The sequence below is a fragment of the Octodon degus genome, unplaced genomic scaffold, assembly GCF_000260255.1.
Source record: "Octodon degus isolate 3935 unplaced genomic scaffold, OctDeg1.0 scaffold00004, whole genome shotgun sequence".
Lineage (NCBI taxonomy): Eukaryota > Metazoa > Chordata > Mammalia > Rodentia > Octodontidae > Octodon > Octodon degus.
In genome coordinates, this window is record NW_004524580.1 from 30,029,401 (window position 1) to 30,043,601 (window position 14,201).

The following is a 14,201-nucleotide window of genomic DNA, read 5'->3' on the forward strand; positions in this document are numbered from 1 at the left end:
CCGCGCTGGGCCCGGGCGCTGGGCGAGCCGCTGAGCGCGGCGCAGCTGCGGCGGCTGGACGAGCACCACTACAGCGCGGCGGGCGTGTCGCTGTTGGAGCCGCCGCTGCAGCGCTTCTGGACCTGGCTGCTGCGCTGGGTGCCGCTCTGGATGGCCCCCAACACCATCACGCTGCTCGGCATCGCCCTCAACCTGGCCACCACGCTCGTGCTCGTCGCCTTCTGCCCCACGGCCACCGAGGAGGTAGGCGGCCCAACCGCTGTCCCCCTCGCCTGGCCGGGCCCCGAGACGCTCTGCGGACGCCGCAGCCGCCTCAGGGCGGCGCCAGGGAGCGCGACGTTGGCTCGGCGGGACGAGCCCTTGTCCCTGTCGCCTCGCTGCCCTCGGAGCGGTCCCAGCCCTCCGACCCGCGGGCCGGGAAGCCAGAGGGGTTGTAGCCGTGGCCGGAGCGGACCTGGGGTAGAGGCCGAGGCTCTGCCATCGGACGCGCCCCGGAAAGAGTGAGGGTCGCTTCCAGCTTTAGCCTGGCTCCTGACAAACAGCGCACACATCCTGTGACATCTCTGGCCCGTAAAGGGAACCCTTGAGTGACCTCTATGGCCGCACCTGAGTTTAGTGGGGCAAACGAGAGTTCAGGTTGGGTAGCTGCGCAGTGCAAATGCTTACTGCCCCACTTTGTTCTTTCTAGCTCTTATTAAAAAGTGTTTTATCTAGTCAGGTGTGGTGGTGCACGCCTGCTGTCCAGCACTGGGGAGGCTGAGGCAGGAGCATCTCAGGATTTGAAGCCAGCCTGGGCTACATAGTGAGTTCAAGGTCAGTCTGAACTGCTTAGCCAGACCCGGTCTCAAAGAGACAGACAAAAAACTGAGAAGACAGGACCGAAGGACAGGTTAGGTGCAGGTAAGTGTAGAACGTCCTAATTTACTCAATGAATGAAAACTAGTAGTCGACACATTAAAAACATATGGATTGTAACAAGTACCCTGAGAATGCACAATAGAACAGTTCTGATGGTGCCTAGAGGCGGGTAGCAGCGTGTGGATGTTTCTGAGATTGGCTAATTACATTGCAACCTCGAAATGTTATTAATTTCAGAACTGCTAGGAGTTAAAAGAAGGGGTTACAAGCTTGTCCAAAGAGCTTCTGTTTAGGGAAAGAAGAGAAGCCTGATAGAAGAGGTGCATTTATGATTAGTTTTTAGGAACAGACACATTTTATTGATTTTATTTTTGAGCCAGGGTCTCGCTGTGTTGCTCAGGGTGGCCTTGAACTCACTGTGTAGCCTAGGCTGGCCCCGAACTCACCATGATCCTCCTGCCTCTGCCTCAGCTGGGCACACACCTGTACTCAGACACATCTGTGAAAAGGGAACAAGGTGGGGGTCTGAGCCACTCTTTTCAAAGTGGAAAAATCAAAATGGCCTACAAGGGTGAATAGGGTTACAACAGAAAGATGAGTTTGAGAAGTGGGTATCACCAGGCCATGACCAGGTGGCTAAAGTGGGGACCGGAAACATCATTCTGGAATCTTCAACCTGCACTTGGGAGGCTGAGGCAGGAGGATCCCTGAGAGTTCAAGGCCAGCCTGGGAGACGCTGGCAGAAGAGCAGATGAAATGAAATCATCAAATCAGGGACAGAGGACACCGCTGGTAGGTATTAGCCGGTGCTCGTGCCCGGGCAGAACATCCTCTGCTCTTTTTTCTTCTTAGCTCTTGGAGAGGCAGTTTCTGTTTTCCTAGTGAAGCCACTTGGCATTTGGTACCATGAAATCTTCCCTGCCGACCACAGTGCACAAGAGGGCATTCAATGCAAGAGGTGGTTTTTAAAATATAAAAATCCATGTGAAGAGTTTGGCTTTTGTGTCTCACCTGCACCAGATTTTATTTACTGCTGTTCTCCACCTTGACTTTAAACCAGCCGCCTTTTACAGCTTGGACTCATTCTAAGCCTCGAGTTATGAAGTCATCGATATAATAAGCCAGCTTTTCAAAATACATGCAGTTTCTCCAGAATACATGAAACACATAAAATACCAAAAAGTGTGCCTGGAGTCACTGGGAGTCACCTGACAGCATCAGCACCACCAGTAACAGCAGCCACCACCTTTCTGGGGGCCTTTCCCGGCCCTGACACTGGGATCATGGCTGTTTCTCACATGGGGAGACTGAGGCACCAGTAAGCTAATTCTTCCAGCTCAGCCAGCCTGTATGTGTGAGAGGTGCCCACGGAACAGGCGGGACCCACGTCCACACTTCTGACCACACTGCAGGAAGTCCCTGCTCCCCGACAGGGAGGAGAGTCCCCGTGTAACTCCACTGTGTGTGTGTGTGTTGAGAGAGGGTCTCTCTGTATACTTCAGGCTGGCCTTCAACTCACTGTGCAGCCCAGCCTGGCCTCAGGCTTGCGGCGATCCTCCTTCCTGGGCCTTCCGAGGGCTGGGATTCCAGGAGTGCACTTCCATGCCCGGCTTGGAGCATCATTCCTCCTGTCAGATGTCCAGTTCTGGGCTGCCCAGTTCCCCGAGGAGGTGAAATACATTATGAAATGCTGATACAAACTAAGAGGTATGCAGGAGTGGCTATCATGAAAACGTGCTGAAGCGGAAGAGTGATGGTTACGAAATCCTTTCCTGCTGTTGAGCGTGGACAGTGGGCACCGTCCGCTGCTCCTACGGCATCTCTATCCCACGTCCTGCTGGCTCCTTGTATGGCTGTCTGTCTACCACAGCTTTTCAGTGATGGTTTTAGGACATAGGTATTTATTTGTGTCTTTTTGAGCCATGGTTTTGCTCTGCAGTTCAGCTGGCCTTGAGCTCACTTTGTAGCCCAAGCTGGCCTTAATCTTACAGTGATCCTCCTGCCTCAGCCTCTCAAGTCTTGGGATTATAGGCGTGCACCACCATGCCAGGCATGACTTGAGTTTTTAAAAATGTATTTATTCTACTTGGGAGTCACTGTGCTTCTTGGATACGTCACTGCATGGATTCCATAACCTTGGAAGCTTTCAGCGCTCTTGAAATCTGCTCTGTCCTAGGCCTTCTGGTCTTTGTGAGCCTCGGTCACAGATCTATGACATTGCTATGTCGCCCATCCCCAGCACAGCCCATTGCTCTCTTCTGAGTATCATTCTGGACAGGTGATGATCTGCCCTGGCCTGACGTCAGCACACAGGGCCCCGGCTTGTCACCACCTGGCCCCAGGCTTCGGCTGTCGCAGGCTAAGCACTTGCTGTGCTGCAGACTTGGCATGAGCTATTTCTGGGGCTGAGTCTCCTCAGGGCTCCTATGCAGAGTCCCCAGGGCCACTGCATACCTTCGGGTCCCTGAGGTGTTTGTGCCCAGTCAGGTGGCGACAGAGAGCTCCCAGCCCAGGCTCTGCCGGGGCCCCAACTCTGCTGCCCCGGACACTGCTCGGTGTCAGAGCAATGTGTGGGGTCATGGCACCCCTCATGGTACAGAGCTGCTGTGGTGACTGAGGCAGGGACCTAGGCCTGGGACCTCACCCAGCACAGGCGGGGTGGCCACTGCAGGGCTCCTTTCTCTGGCCTCTCAGCTCTGCTCCTTTTGTCCTCGCTTCCTTTTCCTTCCTGTCTCTGTCTCTGTCCTTCTCTTTCTTTATTGGTATGGGGTTTAAGCCCGGGGTGGTCACACTGAGCGGCCTCCCCAGCCCTTTTTTTTTTAAACTCTTTTGAGACAGGCTCTCTCAGAGTCACTGAGTTGCCTGGGCTGGGCCCTGACTCACCATCCTCCTGCCTCAGCCTCCCAGAGCACGGTGTCTCGGGTGTGCACTCCACACCCCGCCTATGGGTTCTTCCCAGCTCCGACTCCCTGAGCGAGCTCACCACGCCAGGTAGGCATGGCTGACCCTGCGGCAGGAGGCCTGTAGAGCAGGAATCCAGTCAGGGCTCCAGCAGGTCACCTGTGTCCTTCATAGCGACGGTGACCCTTTTAGAGCTTTTGGTGATACCCTCCTCAGCCCAGAGTGGCAGGGTGCCCAGGTTCGCCGCCGCTGCTTTGGGCTAATTCCATTTCTCTGCTCAGTTCATCTGGAGGAGCAGGGTAATCTGCCTGTCACGGCACCCCTTGTCTACAGTTCCAGCTGCTCAGGAGACTAACAGTAGAAGGATCACAAGTGTGAGGGCTTCTCACTCAAAGGAAAAAATGAAATCCATTTTCTAAAAAGGGCTGGGAAGGGCTGGCCAAATAGCTCGGCTCATGAAAGCACCTGTAAGGCGGCTTAGGGGCCGGGTCCATGCCAGGCCTGCTGCGTTGGCCCTGCCCTCCGGGTGCACTGAGGCAGCAGTGGAGACTGGGCGTGGCGGCGTGCGCCTGTAATCCCAGCTCTTGGGAGGCTGTAAGCAGGCGGCTCACGATGAGTCCAATCTAGTAGTGAGACCCTGAACACCCTGGAGACCCCTCCCTAGAAAGGGCTGGAGGTGTAGCTCACAGGAAAACAGCCGCCGTCCTTCAGCAGCGGCCCCTCTTGCTCTAGGCGCCAGCCTGGGCCTGCCTCCTGTGTGCTCTGGGGCTCTTCACCTACCAGTCATTGGACGCCTTGGACGGGAAGCAGGCCCGGAGGACCAACTCGTGCTCAGCCCTGGGGGAGCTGTTTGACCATGGCTGTGACTCTGTTTCATCGGGTAAGCAAGAGGCACTGAGCCCCGGCAGCCCCAAACCAGTTTGTGTAGAGGGCCACCTTGGGGAGCAGTTGTGGGTTTTAAAAGTAAGTCCCAGATTCATTTCAGTTTTATTGTTTGTTTGTGGTTGTTGGGGCAGGTTCTTGCTGTGTAGCTCAGGATGTCTCTGAACTCACTGTGTAACCTGGGCTGCCTCTAGTTCCCTGCAATCCTCCTGCCTCAGCCTCCCAAGTGCTGGGATGACAGACGTGGGCAGACACACCAGCTCAAAAATTCATTTCTTAAAAAGTCTGTTTCAACGCCAGGGGTACAGCCCCTAAACCAGTGGTTTCAGGTGCGGTCTTTGTCCTCCTTTCAGTGCTGATGGCCCTCGGCGCCTCCCTGGCTGTGCGCTTGGGGACACACCCCGACTGGCTGTTTCTCTGCTCCTTCCTCGGGATGTTCCTGTTCTACTGTGCACACTGGCAGACCTACGTGTCGGGCATGCTGCGGTTTGGAAAGTAAGTGTCTCCCGCGGTGCATCGTGAGGCCTGACCAAGACCCCCTGACAGGGCCTTTGTCCATCAGGAGGACCACCCTGAGTTTGAGGCCAGCCCAGGCTACATGGTGAGTTCAAGGCCAGCTTGAGCTCCACAGAAAGATCCTGTCTAAAAAAATATAAATAAATAAAAATAAAAATAAAAAACTAAATAAACAGCATGTAGTGGACATAATAAAATAATGTCCTGTGAAGTCTGAAGGCCTTTAGGTCAAATCAACAGGTGTTGAAAAAGGACCCCTCTCCCCTATCAGTCATATCCAGCAGGTCAGTGAGACTCTTGGCTGTAGCAGACACAGGGAAGTTGTGTCCAAGTGCTTGCAGAGTGGCACAATGGGTTAGCCTTCCCCCAGTTACCAGGAAAGCCAGGCATGGTGGCATACGCCTATCAGCCAGTACTCAGGAGGCTGAGGCAGGAAGGTCTCAGTGAGGTGGAGACCAGGCCATATAAGGAATTCAAAAGTAGCCTGAACTATATAGCCAAACTCTGTCTCAGAAAACAAAGCCAGACCAGGACAAAACCAACAACAAAGAAAATGGAGCTCAGGAAAAAAGACATAGATCAGAGATATGGATGTAGAGGTCATTAACATACAGAGAATAGTAAGTAAGATAAAATTCTTCAGAGAATAGAAAACTGCAGGTGGAATTTTCTGCAGACAGCGTTTAGGGTTCGAAGGAGGAAGCAGACGGCAAGGAGCTAGGGAGGGGTCTGCAGGGAGGACGAAGGCCAGGAGCGAGCTCGGCTGGATGGAAACAGCAAACCATTCTGAGAAGGAGGAAGTGGTCCAGGTCAGAACGCCACAGAGAAGTCACGCCGGAGGATGGGCTGTAGCCCTGGTTTTGACAAACTCCCAGTCATTGTTTAAACAATCCTCACAAAATAAAGGAGGCGAAGTCCAGCCCAGAGTGAGGTCCCCACGCATCCCAGCCAGGAGGAAACTCAGGACAGACTGAGAGGAAGACTAGAGCAACTTACACTGTTTGACTATTTAAAAAAATCTATCTATCTATCTCAGGGTAAAAATAACTCTGGTGGGCTGGGGAGATAGCTCAGCAGCACCATGCTTGCCTCACAGGCGTGGGCCCCTGAGTTCAATTCCGGGTACCAAAAAAACCTAAAATAAAACTGTTGAGTCAAAACAACTATACTGACTATTAGTGACGTATAATACATGGTGACTACTGTTACTAATAGGAAGAAACATCTACTAATCTATTAGACTGTAGAAAAAAAGTCTCTTAGAAAAGCTGTTGGAGCCTTCCCTACTTATAAGTGAAAGAGACTTAGGTCAGCCAGGCTAGTGGCACAGGCCCACCATCCCCACGCTCGGGAGGCTGAGGCAGGAGGATCACTGTGAGCTTGCCGCCAGCCTGGGCTACATAGCAGTCTGTCTCAGAAAACTAAGAAAGAAAAAGTATCCAATGGGGGAAGTACAGGTAGGACTAACCGGCGCCTATGGGGTGCTCGGGCCTTCGGAGTTCTGTCTGGTGAGGGGGGAAGCCTGCGCATCGAGGAGTCTCTGTGACGGTGGCCACTCTTCCCGCCCTCCCTCTGCAGAGTGGACGTGACTGAGATCCAGATGGCCTTGGTGATCGTCTTCATCCTGTCTGCGTGCGGAGGAGCAACCATGTGGGACTACACGGTAAACCCGAGCATTGCAGTTCACATTGCAGGGACTTTGAAACATTTAGGACAAACCATTCTGTTGTTGGTTTTCTTGAGAAGCTCCTGGCCTCATCTTTCTGACCAGCTTTCTTTGTTGTGTAATGCGACACCCTGCACATCTACCTTAGGGCCTGTCAGTATTTTACTATGGAAAGGGAAAGGGACCCTCTTCCCTAAAAGTGGAAAAACAGAAATTAAATTTTCCAGGCTAACATGACCCTCAGAAGTATGTTGTCAAAAATTCTAGGCACCAGGCAGAATGTGTCCCCAGCTACCCCAGGGGCCAGCCTGCCTTGTAGACCTGGGGTCTGGTCTTCCTCCTCAGATCTTCCTAAGGTACAAGGGGGCCTTTGGAAGCCACTGGTGTAAACTTGAGTTCAGCATCAAAAGAAACGTGAGGAGGAAACCAGGCATTGTGCACCATGCCCCAGGCCTGGTGTGCTGACACTCTCCAGGTTAGAAGAATAAAGTCAGCAGCTGATGGCAACTGACGGTCACCCTGTGCCTGCCCGCCCTGACCACCTGCGCACTCCGTGTCCCTGGGACTGTGTTTGTAGAGAAGTCACAGGACAGTGAGGTGGATTCAGGAGCTAAGAATGAGGCAGACCGACTGCAGAGGGCCCAGGCCAGGCGCTCCATGCTGCCTGAGAGCCCCCGGATGCGCGGGTCCCAGAGGTGTGCTGTGACTCAGGATAAGTGACAGGTCCCCCGGGTGCAGTGGTCCCTGGTGGGGCACTTTCAGGATCTGAGGCTGCCTTGTGCATCACAGAGGTATTAGCTCAGGGAGGGTAGGCTAGCACTGCTGGAGCCAAGGACCAGCTCTCAAGTTTGGGGTGAACAAGGTGTCCCAGTTGGGCCATTGTGTGATGGAGGTTCCATGGGTGTGGGCACTGGGGAAGGCAGTGTGGCAGGCAGCACAAGGGGAGGGAACTGTCCTAGCTCAGAACACAGTTCAGGGTCTCTGGAGGCTCCCAGGAGACTCGAGCTCCCTCAGGCACGGTGGCCTCCAAGGCCCACCCCCAGCCGTATCCTCAGGGTGCACACAGGTGCACAGCCCGTGTACCGAGCTGCCTCTGGGCCTGGACATGAGCAGCGTCCGGTGGCCACGGCTCGGGAGTGAGTCTGAGGGCTCCCACAGACAGTTCCTTAAGGAGAACAGTAGGATGCTGTAAGGAGGTGTAACACAGCTGATGCCAGGACAGTGGTTGTGAGTGCGTGTTGTCTGCACCAGCAACAGGGTACTCAGAAGATACCTGTGTTAACACCGGGAGAACTGGGGCCAGGGAGATGGCTCAGTGCAAAAGTGCTTCCCTGGCAGCGCAAGGGCCTGAGTGCAATCCCCGGTTCAGCAAAAAAAAATACCTGAGAGAACTAGTTATTGATAAAGTATTCACAAATATAGATACATCTTTTAAATTTAATGAAATTTATTGATTATTGTGATAATTTTTAAATTGGCATGAATAGTATTAATATTTATGTTGGGCAGTATTCAAGCTCAGCTGGCCAGATTCAGTCCATTTATAGACTGCTGATTTTATTTAAAAAAGACCCATACTAGCAGTCAGATCCATTTGACCCCAGTAGCGCCAGCCGCCCGAGGGACAGTCACCCACGTACTAAGTTGTCACATGTGCGTGTCTCCAACCTGCCTGTTTCGGGCAGTGTCATAGGAAGCCGGCCCGTCCACCCAGTCTCGCCAGTGAGGAACAGCTCCTTTTGATGTAGGAACTTAACACACAACACGTTCTGGTGCAGTCTTTCACAGTTCGTTTTCAAAGTGCAGCAGCCTAACCCTGCCAGCAATTCACTGCTACTGTTCTTTAACTCCTCTGCTGCCCTGGACGCTGCCGAGCACAGCTGACAGCAGGTAAATACCCAAGGGAGCTGAGTCCCGGTGCCGCCGCCCGAGGATTTGCATGCACTCCATCCTGCTGTAGGCGCAGCTGTGGGGATGTGAGAACCGGAGTAGCCTAAGCTGATTTGGACTCACTTGTTACTTCATAAAGCCATTTCAAAAGTGAGTTGACCACTTCTCATTTTGTTTTGGTGCCATGAACCGAACTCAGAGGCCTCATGCTTGCAGGCAGGCGCTGAGCTACATGCCTAGCCCTCAGTATTTCTAATTTTGATTACAAGAGAAAGCATTTCTTGTTGGACAGGGCTGTACTGTATGTTTCTTTGCGAGTGAACAGGAGACAGATTGTTTTCTTAACGATTCCTTTCCTCTGCCCTGAAGATACCCATTCTAGAAATACGATTGAAGATCTTTACAGCGCTCGGAGTGGTAGGTGGAGCTATGTTTTCCTGTGCCGGTTATTTCCACGTCATCCTGCATGGCGGTGTTGGCAAGAATGGATCCACGATAGCAGTAAGCATGGTGCCCATCGCTCTTAGCTTATGGTGCATCTTCTTTCCACCGGCTACGGACGGAAATGAAGACAGGCAGAGCTTATGCATGGGGCAGAAACTCAATGTCTTGGTGCTGCTGCTGCTGTTGCTGTTTTTTCTTTGCTTGGTTGTTTTGTTTTTTTGAGACAGGCTCTCCTTATATAGCCCACCCAGGCCTTGAACTCCTCCTGCCTCCGCCTCCTCAGTGCATGTGCCATCACACCTGGCTCTAAATGTTATCCAGAATTCATTTTAGGCACACAGCGCAAAAGCATTTTATTTTAAAATTTGTTTATATTTCCACAGGCTTGTGGCCTCCGATCTCATCTAAGTGCTCCTTGTTTCACTATAGCCGGGAGTTCCCCGTGTGGTCTTGCATGCACTTGTGTTTTGAGCTAGTGAAGCAGAGGACGAGCAGTAGGAGAGCTGCTGAGCCCACGGGGTCATGTATGGGCAGTTCATTACTCAGAAAGTAAATTATGTTGAAATTTCTCCAAAATATGCTTAGCAGAACTATTGTAATATTGCTGGGTGGGTGGGGCATGCCTGCAGTCCCAACAGTGGGGAGGCTGAGGCAGGAGGATAGAAGCAAGTTCAAGGCCAGCCTGAACCATGTAGTGAGACCCTGCTCACAACGACAACAAAAACAGTTGAGAGCCCAAGTGTTAATGAATGGGCACCGGCATGGTAAAGGTTGACACAGAATAAATCATATTAATTTGTAGTTTATTAGCTTACCATATGTGCACCATAACATGGGACTCTGACATCTACTGAGTCCCATGTGTCGCCCTAAGCTCGGTGGCAGTTGAAAAGGTTTCTGTATTTCAAGACTTCAGCTCTTTGATCAAATAGATGTTTGGGAAATGTCTGCCTTGTGACAGTTCTGTGGTGAAATGTGATTTCTGCTTCATTTTAGGGCACCAGTGTGCTGTCGCCTGGACTCCACATAGGACTGATTTTTATCCTGGCAGTAATGATCTATAAAAAGTCGGCCACAAACCTGTTTGAAAAGCACCCGTGTCTTTACACCCTGATGTTCGGGTGTGTCTTTGCTAAAGTTGCACAGAAACTAGTGGTAAGAAACTCTTGCACGATTTATGATGCAAATGTTGAACCTTGTCCTCAGGCCAGAGCTGGAGATGACGTCACATGCTGAGTAGGTTTTCCTTCGCGGTTATCAGAGTACAGCATGTGGCCATCTGGGGCCGGGGAGATGGCTCAGTAGAATAAGTGCCTGCCTGGCAAGCACAAGGGCCTGAGTCCAATCCCTGGTTCCGCAAAAATAAAAATAAAAAAATAAATGGCCATCTGTGTTCTAAATAAGACTGTGATGTGGGTGCATTGCATTCAGTTCTTGTAGTTACTTGCTGGGCTGTAATTATCAATTGCACATTAAGAAATTTAAACATTGCAAAGTTTAATAAGCCACCCAATCATGAATTTGGAAGACATAAATATCCCCAGATAAAGGGTAAGATCAAATGGTCTCTGTCTTTTTTTTTTTTTTTTTTCCAGAACTGGAGATTGAGCTCAGGTCCTTGGGCTTGCCAGGCAAAGGTCTCTGTCTTAATAGTAAATTAAAGTCATAATTCCTCTTCTGAAAATAAAACTTAACAGTGACATTACTTTGTTTCCTTTTTTTATAGATAGCTCACATGACTAAAAGCGAACTGTATCTTCAAGACACTATCTTCATTGGGCCCGGTCTTTTGTTTTTAGACCAGTACCTTAACAATTTTATAGACGAATATATTGTTCTGTGGATAGCAATGGTAAGTGCTTTGCTGATTTTTATTTTCAACAAATATCAGATCATATTTTGTTTAATGGCATGTCAATCAGGTATCATTTGTGTCACAGCCCTAACAGTAAATGTTTCTGAATACTTCAAATCACTTCTTTTAAGCTGTGAGTCATTTTGTATCGTGTGTAAAAGTAGTCAACATATCTGGCGATCGGGCTTCCAGTGGCCCAGATCATGGGAAGACAGCTTTGTACTTAAAAAGTACTGCCCAAAGGAGTACTACTGAAGTTATTCCCAGCTGGGCCTGGGGGAAGCCCAGCACTCACGAGATGGAGGCAGCTTGCCCAAGAGTTCGAGGCAGGCCTGGGCTGCAGAGCGAGCACCTGGCATGTGTGTTACCAGCGGAAGTACCGATTCCAGTGTCAGGTGTTTGACTGCAACACTTGTTTGGGGTGAGCAGGCCCTGTTTGCACTAGGGATGAGACTGCTGGACGCAGGAAGCCCCACTCAGTTTTCCTTTTTCCTTATGGCAACACCTTCCTCAGAGAGAAAGGGACTCCCTGATGAATGCCGGGGAGCCCCCACCTCCACTCTGTGAGAATCCCCTCCCAGGCTCAGTGGTGGGCTCCCTTGCTGAAGGAAGGGGTTGATTTCCCAGCGCTGTGCCTTCCTGCATTCTCACGGCCAGCGAGTGCTCTTCCTGAGGCTGGGACAGCAGCCCTTCCCATGGGGAACTTGTGTCTTGGTGCCCAGCAGAAAGGTAGACGTGAGAAGACCTGAGGTGCATGCTTGGGGCTTTCTGCTCTGGTACCTTCCCCTCTTGGAGCCTCAGCTGGGGCAGCTGCAATGCCTGCGAACTGCAGAAGGCTGTGATGAGGCCCACACCGACGCATGAAAATACTCCAAAGTGGAATGTCTTCCATTAGGAATTTTAGGTTCAGAACCTGATACGGGGGTAGGAGTGCAGAAAAATGCCCCAAGCTCAGAGAAGATAGACTGTAACGCGTTTCCTGTTTACTTCCAAAGGTCACTGCTTTACTTGACATGCTGCTGTACTTCAGTGCTTTGTGCCTACAAATCTCAAGACACCTGCACCTCAGTATCTTCAAGATTTCCGGTCACCAAGCGCCAGAACAGGTTCACAAGCATGTTGACTAATAGCCGGAGGAAGAAAGGAACAGTTAGGGAGCCTAGGCGAGGAGGCAGCCCTGCAGGCACAGGATGCTGTCGGACAAGGGGCTGTTCACTAGGAACAAGTCCTGCAGATGCCCTGTGTCTGCTGTGTAGCAACGCCTCACGGTGCATCACCCACATTTTGGTCACAGGTATTACAGCTGGACAGCCTGTAAACTCCTAAGAAATGAGACCAAACATTTTAGCCCTCAGGCTAAAGAAGCGTGGAACCCCTATACATCTAAATGTCTTTGTGTCTACAAAACACTCATCAGACCTTACCAAGAGTGCATAGAAACTCAGAACTTCAGTGACTTTTGCCATTTTGAGAGTGACACTAAGACATAATGAGCTCCCACCACCACAGCGTGCATGGTTTATGACACTGTCACAGCAGTGGAGAAGGAGATTCTCCGAGCCACTTCCCATGAGGTGTGCTACTACTGTGGTGGGAAAGGAAGTCACTGCTTTCATGTATAAAGTAGACTTGAAGAGCACTGGGAATTTTTATGATTTGTTTCTAGTGAAAGGAATTTGTTACACCAACTCAGAAAAGCTCAAGGCTTTATAGTTAGAGTAACTTGTTCCTTGATACTTAAAATTTCATTGCCATAAAAAGGTGGTTATTAAATCTTCCCTTCAATGAAAAACCAGCTAGTAGCTAAATCAGTCGACATGGACAGTAACCCATAAGAGCAAGGCAGAATGCCACCCCTGAAGAGCACCAGGTGAGAAGTGCAGGAGGCTGGCCCCGTAGGCCCTCTTGCTGTCCTAGCCTCAGCTGGGAAAATTTGGGCTGTGCTTCATAAGTCCAGCGTTATCACAGAGATCTTTGGGGAGCCAAATCTTGAGGTCCCGTCTAAGCCTGTTTCTAGTTCTCAGGCCACATGATGGCGGGGCGCGGGGGGCTGGCACTAAGCAGGAGAAAGGCACATACCGAAGGAAAAACAGCAGAAATGGACATTCCTTAAAAGGCAAAAAGCACTTAGGTGAATTAAGCAGAGGAGCCCCGTGCATTTCCCCTTGTCATCAGTGAAGTCAAAGCGGCTGTGGCAGCTGTGTAACTAGGACTTAAGATTTCTGTTCTGGGCCTGCAGGGTGTGGGAGAGTGGAGCAGCAGCTGGGAGTGCTTGGCCACCTAACCAGTCCTCATTTTTTAAATTTGAGATAGGGTCCTGCTAAAATGCCTGGGCTGGGCCCAAACTTAAGATCCTCCTTCCTCAGCCTCCAGAAGAGCTTGTGACAGGCCTGTGCTACCATGCCCAGCACAAATGGCAAATATTTACCAAGCCTAAGTTCTTCCTAAACAAATTATCAGCTACAAAAAAAGGAGAGAATTGGGCTATGAATGGTGGTACACACATTGTAACCTCAGCTACAATGAGGCTGAGGCAGGAGGATCCCAAGTTCAAGGACAGCCTGGACAATTTAGCAAGACCCTACCTCAAAATAAATGGACGGGGATATAGCTCACTGTTTCCTAGTATTAATCCTAAAACACACACACACACACACACACACACACACACACACACACAATCTCTACAGACTTGTTTTGAAAAGTTGAAAAACTTTAGAAGTGTTTTTTTAGAGGCAAATATTAAAACATATGGACAGGAGGAAGGTGTTTCCTCCTAATGGGGATATTTTTTATTTTGAATGGTTCAAAGTAATTTCAATAAATTAAGTTTAACTGACTTGTTTTCAAAAAATTTTTGAAACAATTTCACTTAATCAAGCATCTGATGTTTTCCTGTATTAAGAAGTGCATTTTAAAAGTGTAAACACATACTCTGGTTTCTCTTCAAATCGTATAAATCTTTCACCTTTTAAAAGTGTAAACATCAACCGTTGAAATTTGAAAATGAAACTTGTGTTTGAGTATTAAGACAGAAAAGGGGTTCAAGGTAATCTCTCTTTGAGGATGTGATGTGCTTACACTGCCTTAGCTGTGTCACGATGCACTCCTGGTCATTACAAAGGCATGGGTCACTTAACTGCAGACTAAGCCTGATTTTAGGGTATTTTGATATCTTCCTAGAAACAA

General features: G+C 50.3%; 1 protein-coding gene across 1 annotated transcript in view; it reads left to right on the forward strand.

The window, feature by feature from the left end:
* Chpt1 (choline phosphotransferase 1) overlaps window positions 1–13,366 on the forward strand; it is a 13,728-nt gene extending 362 nt beyond the window's left edge. The window contains exons 2-9 of the mRNA XM_023718163.1: window positions 6–243; window positions 4,492–4,639; window positions 4,995–5,136; window positions 6,736–6,820; window positions 9,083–9,214; window positions 10,154–10,312; window positions 10,884–11,009; window positions 12,008–13,366. Coding sequence (XP_023573931.1) covers window positions 6–243; window positions 4,492–4,639; window positions 4,995–5,136; window positions 6,736–6,820; window positions 9,083–9,214; window positions 10,154–10,312; window positions 10,884–11,009; window positions 12,008–12,139 — 1,162 coding nt within the window. The 3' untranslated portion in view covers window positions 12,140–13,366. The remainder of the gene's footprint in view (window positions 1–5; window positions 244–4,491; window positions 4,640–4,994; window positions 5,137–6,735; window positions 6,821–9,082; window positions 9,215–10,153; window positions 10,313–10,883; window positions 11,010–12,007) is intronic.
* Window positions 13,367–14,201: the final 835 nt, after the last annotated feature.